At 41.0% G+C, this 18,289-nt stretch overlaps 1 protein-coding gene across 12 annotated transcripts in view; it reads right to left on the minus strand.

The window, feature by feature from the left end:
- Positions 1 to 3,937: 3,937 nt before the first annotated feature.
- LOC123031600 (transducin-like enhancer protein 4) overlaps positions 3,938 to 18,289 on the minus strand; it is a 158,121-nt gene continuing 143,769 nt past the window's right edge. For 7 of the 12 annotated variants that reach the window (XM_044446770.1, XM_044446773.1, XM_044446771.1 and 4 more), the window contains 4 exons: positions 12,637 to 12,884; positions 10,670 to 10,817; positions 9,983 to 10,133; positions 6,515 to 9,698 (listed from right to left, as the gene is read on the minus strand). In XM_044446770.1, coding sequence (XP_044302705.1) covers positions 9,457 to 9,698; positions 9,983 to 10,133; positions 10,670 to 10,817; positions 12,637 to 12,884 — 789 coding nt within the window. In that variant the 3' untranslated portion in view covers positions 6,515 to 9,456. Of the gene's footprint in view, positions 4,755 to 6,051; positions 6,493 to 6,514; positions 9,699 to 9,982; positions 10,134 to 10,669; positions 10,818 to 12,636; positions 12,885 to 18,289 lie in introns of those variants that run through there. The other 5 variants (XM_044446781.1, XM_044446780.1, XM_044446776.1 and 2 more) reach the window with 2 other exon arrangements.

Genomic DNA, 18,289 nt, shown 5'->3' on the forward strand with positions numbered 1-18,289 from the left:
TGCATCTGCTGCACAGATCATGGGCAATAATTATTAAGAATTACACTCCACTGACTCTTATTTTAAGAGGGTGGGGGGAGGAACCTTTTACCTGCCTCTGCTTCCCTTCCACTTGTCCATCAGCTTGGCAAAGAGCTTTCCACTTCAGTTCCAATCACCTAAATGCAGTGGTAGCCTACCCAGGAAGTCTATTTAGGATGGAGAATCATAAAGCATGACTTGATTTTAATTATACAAAATTCTGCTCTCCACAGGAGGAGAAGCTTGATTCTGAATGAGTCCCTCTCAGCATATTACCCATTAGTAGAATGACTCTACATATTCCTGTACTATTGTTCAATGTATTTTAGAAGTCAGAAGTGCACTACACACCTAATTTTTCAAAAGCAACCCATGATTTTGGGTGCTCAATAGAAGAGTGGCATTAAAAGGCACTTTTCCAAAAGCAGGAGGATTCATTCTGAGGAAGCCTCCCCAGGACTTTCTCTTAGAAGCTGGGTTTAGATCCATCCTTCTCCCACCCCCAATGAGGTGAATACACAGCAATTGAGCATACTTCAGAAGATTTAGGCTCCGCAAAATTATACAGTTACATAGCACTCTTGAAAAGCTACATAGTTCTCTCCATGTGCTTCAAGCAAGTACCGATTTTCATCAGATATATTTTAACATTATTATGTTTGGTTTCCTTTCACATTTTTATTTCTATTCTATGAAGGCCTTAATTTTGTCACAGTCTCCAAAGTGAAAGATTCATTTCCTTGACACGCTCCTTAAAGCAAATTCTTAGCTTCATTTCATCAACTGAGTACTTTGCCACAGAACAGTTTTGAGCACTTACACACACGTGTGCACATACAAACACAGCTGCAAAGGAAGAGTTTGCTTAGATGAACACTGCTTATAACCTCTGTAAGTCTTATAGAATGTCATACGTTTGTTAAGAGGCTTTTGCCAAACAAACATCTTACTTTTGTTCTGCAAACTAACAAAAATGAATTAAACCCCAGAATTCTGCTTCAAATGATGAATGGTTCTCATTTAATTTCCCAGCATAATAGGAATATTCCAACAGTGCTGCCACTCTGCTCCAGCCCCTCCCTCTCACATTCCTGTGTTAGAAGAGTGATCCTATGCCCTCCAGACAGCATTAGATGAGCCTGAGGGGACGCTGGGTTCCCAGCGTTGAAGTCAGAGGGAGCGTTCCAACTTTGGAACAGGAAATATGATTCATCCCCCTCCATCTTCCAGCCAGCACAGTCCTTTCTCCTCTTTATCTTCATGCCCTGAATTTTCACCATATGGATTTGTTTGTGGCAAAGGCATCTCACTGAAGAGGGAAGGGTGGAGACTGGAGAGTCTCCTCTTCTTTGCTCCGCCTCCAAAACACCTTCACCAGACAGGCAAAAAAGTCTGTCTAGCAAAAATACAGGTTGTGAAGATGGGGAAATAAAGATTACCTCTGTCCGCCTCGCAGCCTGCATATGGGATGAGCCTAATCCTTCAAGTTCAGGGGCTTATGATCATCTCAATAGGATTGTGTCCTAAGAGGCTCAAAAGCTCTTGGCTTGACTAGTGAGAAAGCTCTATTGGCTTCTAAGCATCATAGTTTTATAAGAAAGGAAAAATATAACCAGTATTTCCCCCTGTATCCACATGAAGCCCAGTGACTGACAGACATGCTTCACTGCAGTCAACAGCAGTTTTATGGACATGTTGTAAATGTCAGACTACACCTTTTTTAATAATAAAAAAGACACTATAATACTGTTTCCTTGTAACCAGGACAGAAAATCATTTGGTAAAAGTAAAAACATTTATTGGTTTTGACGTTAAAAAAAGCGCTGTGAGGTAGAGATGCTATACTCCAAATACCGGAAGAAACATGAAGTCTCGAGGGTTATGTTCAGTAACTCTTGGTTCAAAAGCAGATGCAGCAGGTGCATTATTTAAGAGCTTGTCAAAGATGATCTTCTACAGCACATTTCTTCAAGCTTCATCTCTCCCAGTGAACGTGAATGGGCCACACTGTGGAAAATGCGGGCTTTATAAGAATAGTCACTACTCTGTCCCCATTGCTTCATTTCAATATGGTCTGCTTACAGCCCCAAACCATATTACATAACCAGCAATAAAGCATCGACTCCCTGTAATCTTACTGCACACAACTAAGAATCCATAAACCCCAAAGTGATGACTCTGATGGTAGGTGCCTCCTGACAAGTTATGAAGACTGAAGACTTAATACAGAATGTATGATCCATACCAAAGATAATCAGTTCCTGCAAGTTTCTTGCATTAATGGAATCCTACTTTTGACTGCATCCTGTTTTTCAAAGCATCCTAAATATCTGTATACAAGAAAGTGCACTTCAAGCAAAGACACAGATGAAGAACTAAGCAATTACCAAATCTGACATCCAAACAAACAAGCAATGTCAAGGGTGCTTCCAAGCGAGCAGCAGGAATGTTTCCAACAAAGCAATCTGAAGGATGGTCAAAGCGATCATGGGCCAAAAGCATCAGTAGAGCAAGATGGGCCTCGCTGAGGCCTGCTTAGCACAGCCGTGATGTGTGCTGTGGGCTGCTGCTCCTCTGTTCTGATTACAAGTTTAGATTCAAGTGTGAAAGTACACAGATGCTGTAAGAGTATGCTAACACGGTCACACTACAGTTGCACGTGTGTTTTCACACCCATAAAATGCACTGAAGAGTTGCATGGTGAATTAGAGCACTCTGGCAATTACTTTGCATCAAGTATGTTTTGATAAAGACTGTCAGCCCATTTTTTTAAAAGGTGGCACACCACATGTGTGGAAAGCCGAATGCTATAAAGCCAAGGAAAATCAGGACTATATCCTACTGAATAGCTGCACATCACTGGGGATGAGCAGAGGACTTTTTTGGATGTCAGGAGGGCAAACTCAGATCTTGATTGATGGATAAACCAGAAATGACTGAGTGGTTATTTCTGTGATATTGCAGAGAACACGTTTTTAATACACTTATACCTAAGAAGCATCATTCCCATGTCTAGTCGAGGAAGATGAATCATGTGAGCTGGTTTTCAAACTGGCACTATGGAACCAAGCATGTAATGAAAGATGCACCTATGCCCGGTATCCTTGAAAGTGCAATTGCTTTTCTTTCAGATACCCAAAGTAAACACTTCCTGCAATACGACTTGCTTCATAGTCTTATTCATAAACATCACAAGAGGGAGAAAGCGATGCATATCACAATGCATTTATTTATCTATGGAGGTGGCTGCATTCTTCCCATTTTTGTGTGGTGCCTACAGGCAGCTGGCCTGCCATTTGTGCAAACCCAGGTGAAGGGTTTATTTGATGGTTACAAGCCATGGGTTATTTCAGGGTTGTCCAACCTTCAAGACAACCTGGGACTGCATAGCCCAGCAAACCACAGTAAGTTGCAACCACAGTGAGCTGACGTGAAATACAAAGCAGGTTGGAGCTTAAGTGTGTACCTATATCTCAAAACTGTCAATATTATACTGCCAATAACTGTCGTGCTTTCCTGAAATGCTACAGCATAATTCTGGAATCACAGAATTCTCTCACATACTCCTAGTTCTCCTTTCCAAAACTACTTTTCCCAGACTTCCCTGGGGGAAGAGGGAATAACAGTTAAATACTAAGTGTCTAATGCAGATAACTTATTGGAAAGAAGGACACAAAACAGGAGCCAAGCGCTGCAACTGGAATCTTACTTAGCACCAATGTCTAAGGAGCTGGCAGATACTGTGCTTTATATCGCCATACAAATTTTATGTTAATGTACAAGTATGGATGGGAAGTGCCTTTTTAACATACACATTATTCATGGTGTAATTTGAAAATGCTTTTACTTCTATTACTTCCATCAGTTAGTTGCATTTTGTAATGCAGAAAAAGGGGAAAGTTAGGGAAGCCACATCTTACAAGTTACTTATGTTTAATGCTTAAAAGTTTGAATGCACAAACAATAATCTACCATTATAGAAGTACTTGTGGTCAATACAATGCATTAGAACTATGTACAATGACACAGTTTAGTATCAAAATCTTTCTACACTGTAGAGTATTACGAAACTGTTAATGACATCAAACACTGAGCACTTAACACAATTTTTTTTTTGCTACCACATTTGGAACTTCAATGAACAGTCCATTTCAACTTGCAGCATTAACCAATTTCTAGTATGAAATTAAGCACTTTTCTACTTACACAATAAAGGTTTATCTACACAGTTCTTTTGATTTTGATCCATAGCAGCAAAGGCACTGTACATCAGCAGATCCACAGAATTAAAGATTTTTTTTTTTAAAGCATTCAAAAAAAATGTCACAGGTCATAGTTTAACAGCAACAACAACAACATAAAAAGATAACACAATGTTTCTGGCACAATGGCTCAGCCTGCGTCCATTGCAGGGACGTTCAACTAAGACTTGGACAGAACTGGCAGTAAATAAAGCAAGTCCTTCTCCCAAGTGAAAATCCATTCTGTTCCGCACTTCAGAATGAGTGCTCTTCTAAATCCTACCTCTGAGGTCCTCGCTTTTATAGTTTGTACACTTGTAGGAATCCATTCCCTTCTCAGTGCCATTTCCAATGAATGTATCAAATATTTTTCTGTAATCTTTGTAACTGAAAAATCGCCCAAAGACGCATATCTGCCTTTTCAAAGAAATGTGGCAAAAGTGTCCAGAAGGGATGAAGGTGATTCTTTGAGACGTGTTACTGTATTTCTTTCTGAAAAATACAACACAGAAGTGATATTAAAAATCTGAGCAATGCACTGTACTTAAACATCATTTACAACACTGTTTACAATACACTGACAAATGGGTGTTAAGAGCAATTTTATTTTTTGGCATGTATTTTGACAATCTCTTCAAAGGTCAACTAAACTTATCACTCAAAATACAGCGTTACTGACTTCATCCCCAAATACAATGCCTGACAGGCAGAGCAGGCAAAATCATAGTTTCTCACTATGTGTAGTATCAATTGAAAATGGGTCATTGTCACTTAACAACAATTTCATTATTTGTAAAACAGCAGCACTTAATGAAACACCAGTCTGAGATCATAACTGTGCATAAATGATTAACATTTCCATTATTTTCCTTCGAATTTCCAACTGGCATCTTCATTTGGTTGGGTTTTTAAGACACCCAGGACAACCTAAGTGATGGTCAATCTAAGCTCAAAAAAGTAACATGGTAGCTCAATTCAGAGAGGCGTGTGGGCGGGTGGAGGCTGCAATATGGGGAGTGGAACTGTGCCCACACCCCCTGTTCATTGTGGCTCTCTGAGTTGCCACTGAGCTGGCTATGTCCACACACAGGCAAAATATTTTGCAGAAGAAGATGGTATATACATTAGACTGTCAGCTGGACCAACTTGCACAATAGTTATCCTTACTCGACTGTTTAGATATAATACTAAACTACCATTCTGTGCTATGTGAAAGCTTGGGCTTGTGTGCTCTTCCTGCCTTTTTACATTTACAGCTATAATGAAATATTTTCAATTCAGACTAACCACATTTATAGTTTCATCTGAAACCAAGAAATGTGGTTTGTGGTAACTATAATTTAAGGAAGCCTTCCTCAAAGTGAGGGGATACTTTGGCCTTTAGATCCTATTTCTCCTGCACACTGGCCATGCTCCTTGGACTAATGTGAAATGCAGGGAAATGTGATCCAGGACTATTATTATGCAATATATGTGTAGACTACTGAAATATTATGCCACCCCTGGGCTGTCAGGCAAGGTCAGATTTGGACAGCTGAGCCTGGTGAGAGAGACAGGAGAGACCCTGCTCCTCTATCCATTCAGCTTCTGTATTCCTAGAAGTTCATCAGAACCAGGTCACTGCCTCTTACAATAGGTTATGCATTATTTGTTAAAGAGCAGGACTTAACAAAGCACCCATCTGAGATCGCAATTTGTGCAGAAGAAAACATTTAACAATGTATTGTAATTTCCCCCTTTCTTCCCCATATCCCTCCCTGCAATAGTAAGTATCAAGAATGCAACGCACCTTCAAATCCAGGACAGAAGCAGACTACTTTATTTAGTCAGTTCCTTGTTAGAAAGATTTCTTTAAACAAAATAAATACATTACAGCTATGATACATAATTAAAAGAATCAGTTCCCTGTTAAGTATGCTTATTCCATCTTCTTCCAAGTAGATAGCGGGAGATTTGGTATTATAAGTTCTTAACACATGCTTGCTATTAAATAGCAAGTTTAGTGGGGAAATTCCATAATCGTGATGAACATTTTCAGTCCTCAGTTTGGGAAGGAGAAAAATAAAAGTAATATACAGCAAAGTGCTACAAGGATGAGTACGGTTTCCATTCAGATTTGTCTCTAATAAATAACTTCATAGACTGTAGCCTTCTTGTCCCCAGAGCCAGTGACAATGTATTTATCATCCACAGAGATATCACAGCTAAGCACAGAAGACGACTCTTTGGACTAAAAGAATAAAAAAGGAAGGGAGAAATAGAGAGAGAGAGTTATCCATTCTTTGCCTAATGAGATACAATAATAAAATCTTCCTTTTAACAATACTGAATTGCAGGATGTCCAGCATCCTTCAGGGGTTGGAGGACGCTAAACTATCCTGTAATTTTACATTGCTCCACAGAACCCAGCAGAAGGCCCACTTGCCCTGCCGTCACCCACCAGCAATTCAAGAAAGGGGAAGCTAAATTTTGAGAGGAAAAAAACACTGGTTTTCCTTTAAAATAGTCCTTTTTTGCCTGCTGCCACCAACATTCAGTGGCAAACCACTAGTTCCCCTCCCCCCACATCCCCACTGGCAAAAAAAGACCAGGGGGCACATGCGTTCCATGGGCTGCCCATACCTGGTTTAGTCATTTACATTTGCTTTCTACCCAACATTGTCCCCTGTCTGTGCAGTCTCTAAGTTAATTGCAGCCATTTCTGCAGACTTCAAATTATGAACATGTTATTGATTACATGGACTCTTCCTTAGATTAAAAAAACAAACAACAACCTCCTTGTTACACAGATGGTTTTTATTCCTTGCAACCTCTAATGAATTCCTGGTTAATAATGCAAAGTGAAAGTGACCAAATACGTTATCATCATATGATAACCGACTGTCTACAATTAAACTAAAAGTAGGCGATGTATGATGCTAAGTGAATGGTTTGCTTGCTTAAGTGGAGTCTGAGGTACACTATTTCTGCTCAGAAATCCAATATCTTCTTGTATGGATTAGAATTGAGTGTGACGTATTATTCAAGAGTCACGGTGACGGCAATCAGGGCCTGGTGATTTTGTCATTCAATTGTTATTTCACTGCCTGGTTTTGGAAAATAGGCATTGTAGCAAAGGAAGGTGTTCAATGCTTAAAATGGAATAGATAAATGTATCAGGGATATAAGAAATGCTTGTGACAGTAGTATTAAAGAGGACTTTGAAGCTGCAAACTAGGTGGGAGGAACCTCCATATCTCAGTGTCAGGGTTAAAAAAAAAATCTTCCCAAAGAGAGCAAGCTTTGGAAGATTCCACAGCTGGTTCTGGAAGACTGCATAGAGGCACAAAGTAGAACTGAAGGAGACCCCCTTTAAGGGATCCAAACTGAAGCATAATTGGTTTACACGTGGCTCTACTTCTTTTTACTTGTTCAGAGTAAAAGTGGTGGCTTTCTCCAGATCATCATCATCATCATCATTTTGCATTGGAGACCACATTCCTAAAAATATTATCATGAGAAAGTATGGGTATATCAATCTCTTTCCCCAGAGAAAGTTCATCAATTTACAAAGATTCCATTTGGCTAGCTTTAGTAGCTTTTATGGATAGGACACAAGAGAAAGTCTTGGCAACATTATTAGTCTTGGCTAGTGATTTTAACGTCAGAGTAGGGAATAGATTCAACTTAATAAGCAGAAGGTTTCAGAAGCCAGTGAAGTTTTAAAATATTGCATAAGGGCCCTCAAAGGATATATATTGGAACACTGCTTGGAGCAAATTTAGTCAGCTATTACGATTGTCAGGGTAAATGGACACTTTCTTAGGCAAAGCACAGGTCATCCATAACTCCTCAAGAACTCCAATCATATACCTTGCAACAAATGACATTCATCCAACTTAACTGTAAACTGAGTAAAACCAAAATACAACATGTGCATGTTTCAGAATGTATATAAAGCAGTAACTTACTAGTGGAAGAATTTAAGAAAAGAGAATAGGGTCTGCAGCAACAAAACTGCTTCCCTAAACTTTTTCTGGTAGCTGTTTTTATTAAGAACTATTTTAGCTACACCTGTCCAACAGTGCCCAAGCAGCTGTGCTAACAGATGGCTCAGGGTTCAACCATATAGGGTTGACTTCCATTAGACGGAAGACACTGATCTTGGAATCTTCCAGGAACCCTATGCCCTGGCAGGCTGTTGCTGGCAGGGCTGGAGGAGCAGCAAAGGTGTTTTTAACTGCTCTATTCTCCTTTTCCCCTTTTAGTGGACCTTTATAACCATCTAGAAGAGGGGTGTTGGTAGGAGTCAGGGGCCGGCACAGCCATGGAATTGTGTGCTTTGGCCTCCCTTCTCTTCTCCACTCATCTGAATGCTCCAGTTTTGATCACTATGAGCTCCTCCAAGCAGGTGTAGCTCAAGAAAGCAGGTGCTGCTGATCTCTCTGTCCTGGCTGTGAGAGAGGTAAGGACTGAGGGATTGGACTGTCTAGTCCACTTCCCCAAGTTGCCACAGTGTTTACAGTTTTAAAAGTGGGAATCCATGAATTCCTATGGTCTTTGGGATGTTCACTGGGATTGATTTTAATTAAAGAACAATGACACCTGTGTGAGGTATTCTCAGTTGGCAAAGGAAGAAGAAAAAAGTAGAAGCAAAATATATACAGTTCTATTAAAATGAGTAGGCTGAATTGTAATAAGTAGCCCTAGAATCATTTAGCTCCAACACTCAGTCTACTACACCAGACTGGCTTCATATACATATTACCACATCTGATCTCTACATATCAAGAGAAATTTGAACATTAAATCTAAAAATAAAAATAAAATAATAGTACATATTGGGACTATTTAATATATTACATTTTCAAACTGCACATATATTTTTATTGATTGTCATAACATTTTTAAATATATCTGTGAAAAAGTATTTGCTATTAACACATCTATATTTCCAGATGAATGCACCATAAGGGCACATATTCTAAGAAACACAGATTGGCTACTTCTACTTTCCAGTTGCACATGCAACACTTAACCACTATTTTTTTTAACTCCCTAGCAAGTGAAAATATCTTATTGATACCAGTTACAAAAAAGTATGTTAGGTATTTGAAACTCAATTTCATATGAGCCACATAATGAGAGTTGGAACAAAATTCAGGAGTAGTGCATAATTTAAAAAAGATAAATACAATAATTTATTGTATTACTTTTAAGTTAAAACTTGTAGTGGAGTGGGAATATTCAATACAATTGCAGCAATATTCATGCCACCTTTCTGCACTGCAGCTGTTCTATGCTTGTTAAACTGATGGATGGATGGATGGATGGATGCAACTGATTTGGAGTGTGAATTGAAAGGGGAGGATATTTTTACCTGGAATATACTGGCTCCATAAGGTGTTCTCCATGCATTCAGAAGATTATCTTTTCCAGTGCTTACAAACCATTTCCCTGAAATCACAATTTTACACACACACACACACACACATTAGAAGCAGCTAGATAACAGATTAATCAGAGTATATCAGTTCTTATTATTTCTCATCTCTTCCCCCATCCCTCCCAGTACAACCATCTCTGAACAAAACAGCAATCTACACTACGATATTTACCTAAATATGATTACCTAAATTCAAACATGTAAATTGCACAATATTAGTTTCTCCATTTCTAGTTTTTATTGGAAATATGCTTGGCAAGTAGAAAACTATGCTAGCCTATTCTAAATTGCTTACCACAATGAGCAAATTTCAGGGATAGCACACAACTCTCATGAAGATGCAGTTGATATTTGTCTGGTTTTGTGACATGTAGTACTTCAACATTACTGTTTTCCATTCCTACTGCCAACCATTCTCCAGTTGGGCAATAGCCCAGTGAGAAGATCTGGAATTAAAACACCACATAGGGAGATAGTTAATTGAAGGTATTGCATGTTTTCCCAGCATCTGTCTTAGTTATACAGTTTCTGCTATTCAGATGAAATGAAGCACACTTTGGTCGAATGCAGATTTTGAAGAAGCGGGAGGATGAGCAGGAGGAGGAGAGGACAAAAGACGAAAGAATACTAGGTCAAATTAAAAGGTATCATGTGACATACAACACTAAAGAGGAACAAGCCACTATTTCTGCGGTAGGCTGAAATGCTATCTTCAATTAAATTATCCTTGGAATTAGTTCTTCAAGAAGGGCATCTAATCAACTACAGAATCCCCTTCACTGTGGCCACTGTATTATGCTAGTAAGGGTCTGCTGTTCCTTTGGAGGGCAGGAAAGAGGAAGACTTTTATGATGCAAGGAAATGCTCTCATTAAATCATGCAGAAACCCAAAGAAACGTTTCTTCAGTGGTTGCTGTGCCTGCCTTTAGAAACCAGCCAACAGTATTTTTATTAAAGCCAACGGTGGTGGCTTCATCTGCACCTGTGATGTGAAGTCATGTTGCTGCAGTTGTCTCCCTTCCCTCAGGTCCCAGGACCTCACTGTATTGTCCAGGCCTCCCGTCCAGAGCTTGGTGCCATCGTTAGAAATGTCAATACAGCTGGCTCCATCTGTGTGGCCCTGGAATTGCCTGGAAATGTTAAATTGGGATAAAAATAAGGGAAGAATGCCATAGCTTTCAAAACAAAATTGGGTTGAGACAGTAATTTTAAGCGCTTCAATGCTAATTTTTAAGAGCGGAAAATGTCCTGAAATCAAAATTTGCTGAAGCAGCAATGTAGTGCTTTTTTCTTAAAAAATCAATTAGTTTGCAAAATCCTGGAAGCAAGCATTTGAATTACAATGAAAATTTCTTCTTACATATGTGATAAAGACCCATGTCTTTAACAAAACAAACATTTCAATTAGTTGCTATTAATAAGATAAAGCTCTAAAGTTCTTTGTTTTATTTAACTATCAGACTAGCATAATACACTATTTGTTTTAGATAATGTTCTGTAGACCTATGTCTCAAAACTCTCTAAGAGTTTTTAGTTAGTTAACAGTCATTTTAAGTGTTACTTAATAAGAGAAATTACTTACATTAATCTGTTTTTTCCCCAATGAGACCGATACACATAGAAGTTTTTGCCTACCTATATATAGAGGGCACCACAGGCTTAGCCCTGTGATGCACCGAAATTAAGCACCTTTTGAAACAACAGCAAGCTTCCTAAAGTGGCTTTAATGCAGAACATCCTGAACTGGGTTATTAACTGATGGCATCCCATGTTTTCATGTACAATTACAATCCAGATTCTGCACAAGCTATTAGTTTCATTCTTCCACTGGAGATAGCTGCAAACCAATACCTCTCTAAGAATTCCCAGCTCAGGGCTGCTCAAACTCTTATCTGTATTTAATTAGGTTTACTGTCTGCCCTGCCCTCAGATCTCAGGCGCAAATTAAATTTAGACATTTAAAAACCCACTTCTCCCCCAATCCCAATGGACTCATAAGACAAAAAAGAAATAATGCAAAAAAAGAAATGCAAAAAAAAGAAAAAAAAAGAAAAAGAAATGTACAAATGACTAGCACCCTTTGATAGTCTCTCAAAATCAAATATACTTATATAACATAATTATATAATTAATTATATTATATAACTATAACAGGTCACACAATCTGTTTAGAAATAATGACCTGGTTCACACAATAGGACAGCCCACTCAAGGCTGAGTATGAGTTGTTGCTCAACTGTGGATTGTTGCTGACAAGTGAGCTGTTGTGTTGTGTGAAACTAGGTGTACTAACAAACCACAGGTTATTTTGGGTTCCTGAACCCAAAAACCACTGGGTTCACACAACACAATAACAACAATCCACATTTAACCATGAACATGAGTTGAGTGCAGATTGTTGTGTGTGAACAAGACTTTATCATCATCTAGGTCTTTTATTCAGTCAGCAAAACACATGTCTTTTCTTTCCATTTCCCTGTGAAGTCTATACAAAACTGATATACTAGCAAGCTTTCTGAGATGGACTGTACATTTCTGAAAACCAGTACTCAGGGCCTATATTTTCTCCTGCAAAACTGAGAAATTTGGCTATTCATCTCCAGACTACACATACCATGTTGGACTCAGCTTAGGGATGAGGGAACTCGCAAGGTTTCTGCTTGGTAGATAAGCACCTCCCCCTTGATATACTAGGAAGTGGAAAGTTCTAGGCATACAATAGGTTCTATGCCTCTTCCCTTTCTATTAAACAGTATCATTAAAATGACAACCCATGAGACAAAGATACTCAAAACTTAATCAAACAAACAATTATGTGACCTTTACCAAACATTTTGGGCTCATTGCTATTTCAATAGATGGCCTTTCCATGCCATGACTCTGCAAGGACAAGTGCCAGTAGTGTTAGCAATGCTATCGTTGCTTTAAAATCTAGCTTGGCTGACCTACCTGACTAGAGTCTGATTGTGCAGATCCCACACTGCTATGTTCCCATCACTGCAGCAGGAGAAGCAGACCTTGGAATCAGGGCTGATCGCCAGAGCATAGCAGGCAGGAGCCGAGGACGTCAGCTCCGCTTTGATGCGCGGAGTCGGAGCCGCCAGGTCCCAAATGGATAACGTGCTGGCTTCCCCACCAACAATCAGGGTGCGGCCGTCTGGGAGCAATCTGCAGGAGCGGATGTAGTTATCTCTGTTCTGTGGAGACAGAAGCCATCAAGAGATTACTCATGAGGAAAGGAAAACACCATTAACACGAGAGCAGAAATCCATAAATGTATTGTATTCCCTCTTGGTTTTAATGAGCCATTTATACTTATGACAATGATAAAGTGGATTAATGCCAGAAAATTACACGACATTAGGGAAGTACTTAAACTTGATCTACAAAATTTAGCAGTGAGAGATATTTAATCTTAATTAGTATCAAAACGCAAAGACTTGCACCCAGCCCCAAACAGTTCAAAGCTCATGAGCCATTTGAGTGCCTGTGTGGATGACATTTTGTTTGTTTGTTTTAGAAGCAGTGCTTTCTTTCTGTTACTTTATCTTCTGAAAGAGACAACCTTCCTTTTTCATCAGGCAATGCCTTTACAAGATCTACTACTATTGTCAAAAAAAAACTGGACACTCGAAAGGCAGCTTTCCTTACCTGTACTGGTCGTTCTTTGAGTGGTCATCCATGGATTCACACATGTGGGCTCTGAGTGCATGTGTGGAGTTGTTTCATGAAGATTCCAAAGCTGACTAATTAGTATTTGGCAGGAAGCCAGCCCACAGACATGTCTAGCATGGAGGTGGGGTTCCCGCCGAGAACTCAGTTCAGAGTATGAGACTGCCACAGAAATAACATCTGAATCATAGATGTGTCAATGATTCAGACATCAAGCAGTCAAGTACAAGACACCAGTGGGGATGGCAGGCGGATATGTGTGAATGCACAGATGACCACTGAAAGAACAGCAGTTACAGGAAAGGAAACCTGCCGTTATTCTTCATGGTCTCTGTGCATCACACAAGTGGGTGACTGGCAAGCTTACCTCATGCAGGAGGCTGATGTCACTCGGTGAAGTAAAGAGGAAAGAATAGCTCTGCTGAAAGCACGGTCTTCTCTAGCTTGAATACTGAGACAATAAAGGTGAAGAAAGGTCGAGGGATTTGACCACGTCGCTGCTTTAAGTAGGTCAGTAAGAGACACTCCAGCATACAGGGCTGTGGAGGCTGAAGTAGGTCTGGTAGAATGTGCCCTGACAGAGCCCGAGAGATGGAGTTCAGAGAGTTCATAGGCCACAGATATAATGTGCGCTATTCATTTAGAAAATCTTGCAGGGAGATGGGTGTTCCCTGGTGCAGGCCACCATAAGCAATAAAAAGTATTTGAGATTGATGGGTTTAGTTCTTGATTTGTAGAAAGGTAATGTTATATGGACACCTAGTGAGTGGAGCGCAATCTCTATGGGGTTGGATGTGTATTGCAAGAATGCCAGTAGAACAAGTCTCATTCATGTGGAAGGAAGAGACAACTTTAGGTAGATAGGTAGGGTCAGGGCTGAGTATGAACTTGCCCTTATGAAAGATGATATAAGGAGGGTCAGTTAGAAGGGCAGTGAGTTCACTGGTGTCATGAGGTTGGCGCTCCTTCCCAACGAAAGCAATCACTCCAGTTGATACTACAAATGTCTTTATTCTAAACTGTATTGCAATTATAGTCACACAGGCTAGAAAGTTGTCCTCTCATTCTAACTAAGTTCAACCCACACTTGAGTTTATGAATCCTTCGTGGCTGCCTCTCCAAGTGCGGAGCACTGTGACCCCTCTCTCTGCGTCAGTCAGTCAGTCTCGATTCTAGCTGTCCCAGTCTGCGCGTGCGCCTGTGAGAATGAACATCCTCAAACCCCCTTGCCCCTTATCTCCTTGGTTCTCACATTCCATCTCAGCAGCTTGTGAGACAGTTCTCCCATCTACTCCCAAACTGACCTCTTCTCCCACCTGTTTTGACTTCTCCCTGAACCTCCTTATCTGGCCTATTCTCATTCTCAGCATCTGTGAAATTGGAGAGTAAAGATTGTTCTGCTGACACCAGAAATAGCTCTTCATCAACATTCTGGCTCTCATGGGAAGTTTCCTCCGCTTGTGCACGCGTAAGGGACTCTTCTGAGCATGCACACACGACAACTGGCTTGGTAATGGCTATCAAAAAGGCAGTTTTCCAGGAGAGGAGGTGTAGGTCTGTCAAGGCCATTAGTTTGAACAGAGGCTTTGTGAAAGCATGAAGGACAACAGAGAGGCTCCAAGACGGAGGAGGTTGTCTGATCAGCGGGGCTAGGTTAAAGATGCCCTTGAGGAATTTCTGAGGATGAGAAAAGGTTGATCGGCCCTGGATTAGATCATGGATAGCTGAAATAGCAGCTGTATAGACACAGACAGAGCTACAGGTGAGATCTCTTTTGTATAGGGAGTTAAGCAAGAGGATGACCTGGACAGGAGAGGCTGTAACTGGAGAGAAACCATGCTGTTGTGTAAATGTGGACAATGCTGTCCACTTAGAGTTGTATGATCTACAAGTGGAAGGTTTGAGGGAGGCATCTAAAATCTCCTGGAGGTCAGAAGTAATGTCTATTAGTGATGCGGAATTCTCCATGTGGTGAGTTTGAGGGTGTTTAGGTTGGAATGGAGAATTGACCCACGATCTTGAGAAAGAAGATCTGCATGGGCTGAGAGATGAATGAAGATCCCCCTGGAGAGGTCCAGTAGATGGGCAAACCAGTGTTTTAAGGACGGCATCTATGCAATCTCGAGAGATCTTTGTGAGGACGCTTGGAATGAGGGGAAATGGAGGTAAGAGGTAAAATAGATTCCTATTCCAGGATAGAAGAAAGGCATCTCTAGTGACTGGATGCCTAAGCCCACCTTCAAGCAGAAGTGATCACAGACAGTGTTGTGTCTGGTAACAAGCAGATCTACTCGGGGGACATCCCATCGATCCTAGAGAGAGATTGAATCACAGCAGCATGTAGCTCCCATTCGTGACACTGAGTGAAAGTTCTGCTTAGAGAGTCTGCTAGGACATTGCTGGCACCTGCAGCATGAACAGCAATCAGTGTGGCATGTTGGATGGTGCACCAGTGCCAGATGTTGGTTTGATCTGATTCCACCTTGTTTGTTTATATAAGCTAACACTGTGGTATTGTTTGTTATTATCCTTATATGGCAATACTGGATGATGGCTTGAAAGGCAGCAACAGCTTTCCTTACAGCTAAGAGTTCTAAGAAGTTGATGTGATGAAGAGCCTCTTGAGGGGTCCATCTGGCCTGGCAGACTGGCCACAATGGACTCCCCAACCATGGGGAGAAGCATACATGGTTATGGTTAGTTGGGGGTCTGATGGAGAGGAGCCCAGTGGAGGTGTCGGTCTCATCTGTCCACCAACAGAGGGAGGTTCAAATTTGAGGAGGGATGCACAGTCTGGTGGAGTGAGGTTCTAGTATTGAAAGATGTTAGAAACCAGAGGTCTCATATGTACTTGAGCCAGAGGGACTACTGGAATCGATGCAGACATTAAGCTGAGAACATGCTGGATCACCAAATGAGCATTGTAAGCCGCCCCGAGGCTTCGGCGAATGGGGCGGCATAAAAATGTTTTAATAAATAAATAAATAAATAAATTGATGAGGGAAGTGACCTCTGTAGTCAAGATAGATATTCTGTCCTAAGAAAGAAAGGCCTTTGTGGAGGTCAGGCCAGGCTGAGAAGAGTAACAGTTGGATCTGGTTGGACTTCAATGAGATTCTCCATGCCTGGAGTCAACAGAGTCCCATCCCTCTCTATAGTGGAGAAAGACAGTAGGAATTGAGGGTACACGAAATACATCTCTGTACTGAAGTTTGGTCTGGTCGTGATAAGACTGAAGGGGATAGATCATGGATTTCACCCTTTTTGGAGGCTGAGAAAGAGGCTCTTGCATTGGTTTTGGAGCCAGAGCAGAAAGATGGCTCAGATGATGTATCAACAGCGTTTCTTCAATACACGGGAGGCCAGTAGCAGGCTGAATATCTGCATGCTTTTAGGCACGCTTATCTCCCTCCTTCTCTTTAGCAAGTGCAAGCGATTTTGGAAGCTTACTCTTTTTATCCGTTTGCATTGGCTTCCCCATTTTAGGCACTTTTGATGGAGGAGGTTCTAAGGTTTTGTCCATACTAGTGGGAATAGGAGCACCAGAGGTGGATAGTTGGGCATCCTCCACATGGAGGGCGCAGCTCCACAACTTTGCCTTTAGATGCTCTGCCCAGTGTTTCCTCACCTGCTTAGTGAAAGCCTGGCAATGGTAGCAGGAGTCGACAACATGGGATTCTCCCAAACAGAAAAGGCAAAGGAAGTGGCCATCTGAGGAGGGAGTTTATTGCCACAATTGAGGACCAGAGCTTTAAGCGCCATTTTTTTCTGTTTGATGAGGTGTGGCCAGAAGACAGACCTGAGGATCTTGCTTGTTTTTTTTTCTTTCTTGCTTCTAGCAAGAAATACAGAATACAGAAAAAGGAACCTGTTAATACAGGAGACTGAGAAGTTGTTGAAGAGGAACAACTTCATGAAGTAAGTGGAGAAGGAACTTCCCAATGTGCTCACGATGGCAGTCAAAAAAGTGAGGCCTCAGCAGGAGCCCTGCCTCCAGTCCAGGCATGTCTATGGGCTGGCCTTCTGCCAAATAGTAATTAGTCAGCTTTGGAATCTTCCCAAAACAGCTCCATGCATGCGTGCAGAGCGCACATGTGTGATGCACAGAGACCATGAAGAATAATCAGAGAAATCTGGCAAGGGTCTCCTCTTTTAGAGCATTTCACTACCAGCTTGATGGTGTGCTGTTAACTTTCATTTACAGCATTATAGTAGATGACAATGTCACATCATGAAAGGAAAATGGAAAAGGAACAGTGGTTCTGGTTATCACACAGAAATAATTAGCATGCCCCTAGATAATATCTGCATGGAATTTTTTTCCTTGCCACTTACTCAGAAAGGAATCCAATACCACATACTAGACACATACAGTTTTGGTAGAAACTGAAGAAACAAGCAATTTCTAATAGGTTGGGATAAAGCCTTTGACCTAATATTTCATAGTGGTCAAAACTTGGTAGCTCTGATATGAAGAGCATGAGGTTCAAACCTTACCTGCAACTAGTTAAGCTCAGATGTGGTATCCAGTTAAGCCCTGTCACAGACATTCCTTCTGAAAGAGGAATGGAGAGAGGACAATTCTTGTTCCCCACTGAGGCCCTCCGCACATCTTCACAATTTGTGCCAGAGGTTGGATGAATCCCAAGAGTGTATTTTGGGGAACAAGAGGAAGGAAAGATCCCATTGCTTGAATTTGATTTTGCCTTTGGAAGACTCAACTTCTCAGCCTGAGCATTTCCATCTCCAGTACTGGCACACTGAACCACCAGCTTACTGAAAGGGTTACTGGGATAACGCATGAACTGTTCTGATCATGTCAGTGTGCTTTATCAGTGACCAGCATCATCAGCACAGTTAAGGGGTGCATATGTGCACCAATTACCGCGCCGCGCACGCGCCCGAAGACCGCGCGAAGACCGCGCCGCGC

Source organism: Varanus komodoensis, unplaced genomic scaffold (genome assembly GCF_004798865.1).
Source record: "Varanus komodoensis strain SLA01 unplaced genomic scaffold, ASM479886v1 scaffold5, whole genome shotgun sequence".
NCBI lineage: Eukaryota > Metazoa > Chordata > Lepidosauria > Squamata > Varanidae > Varanus > Varanus komodoensis.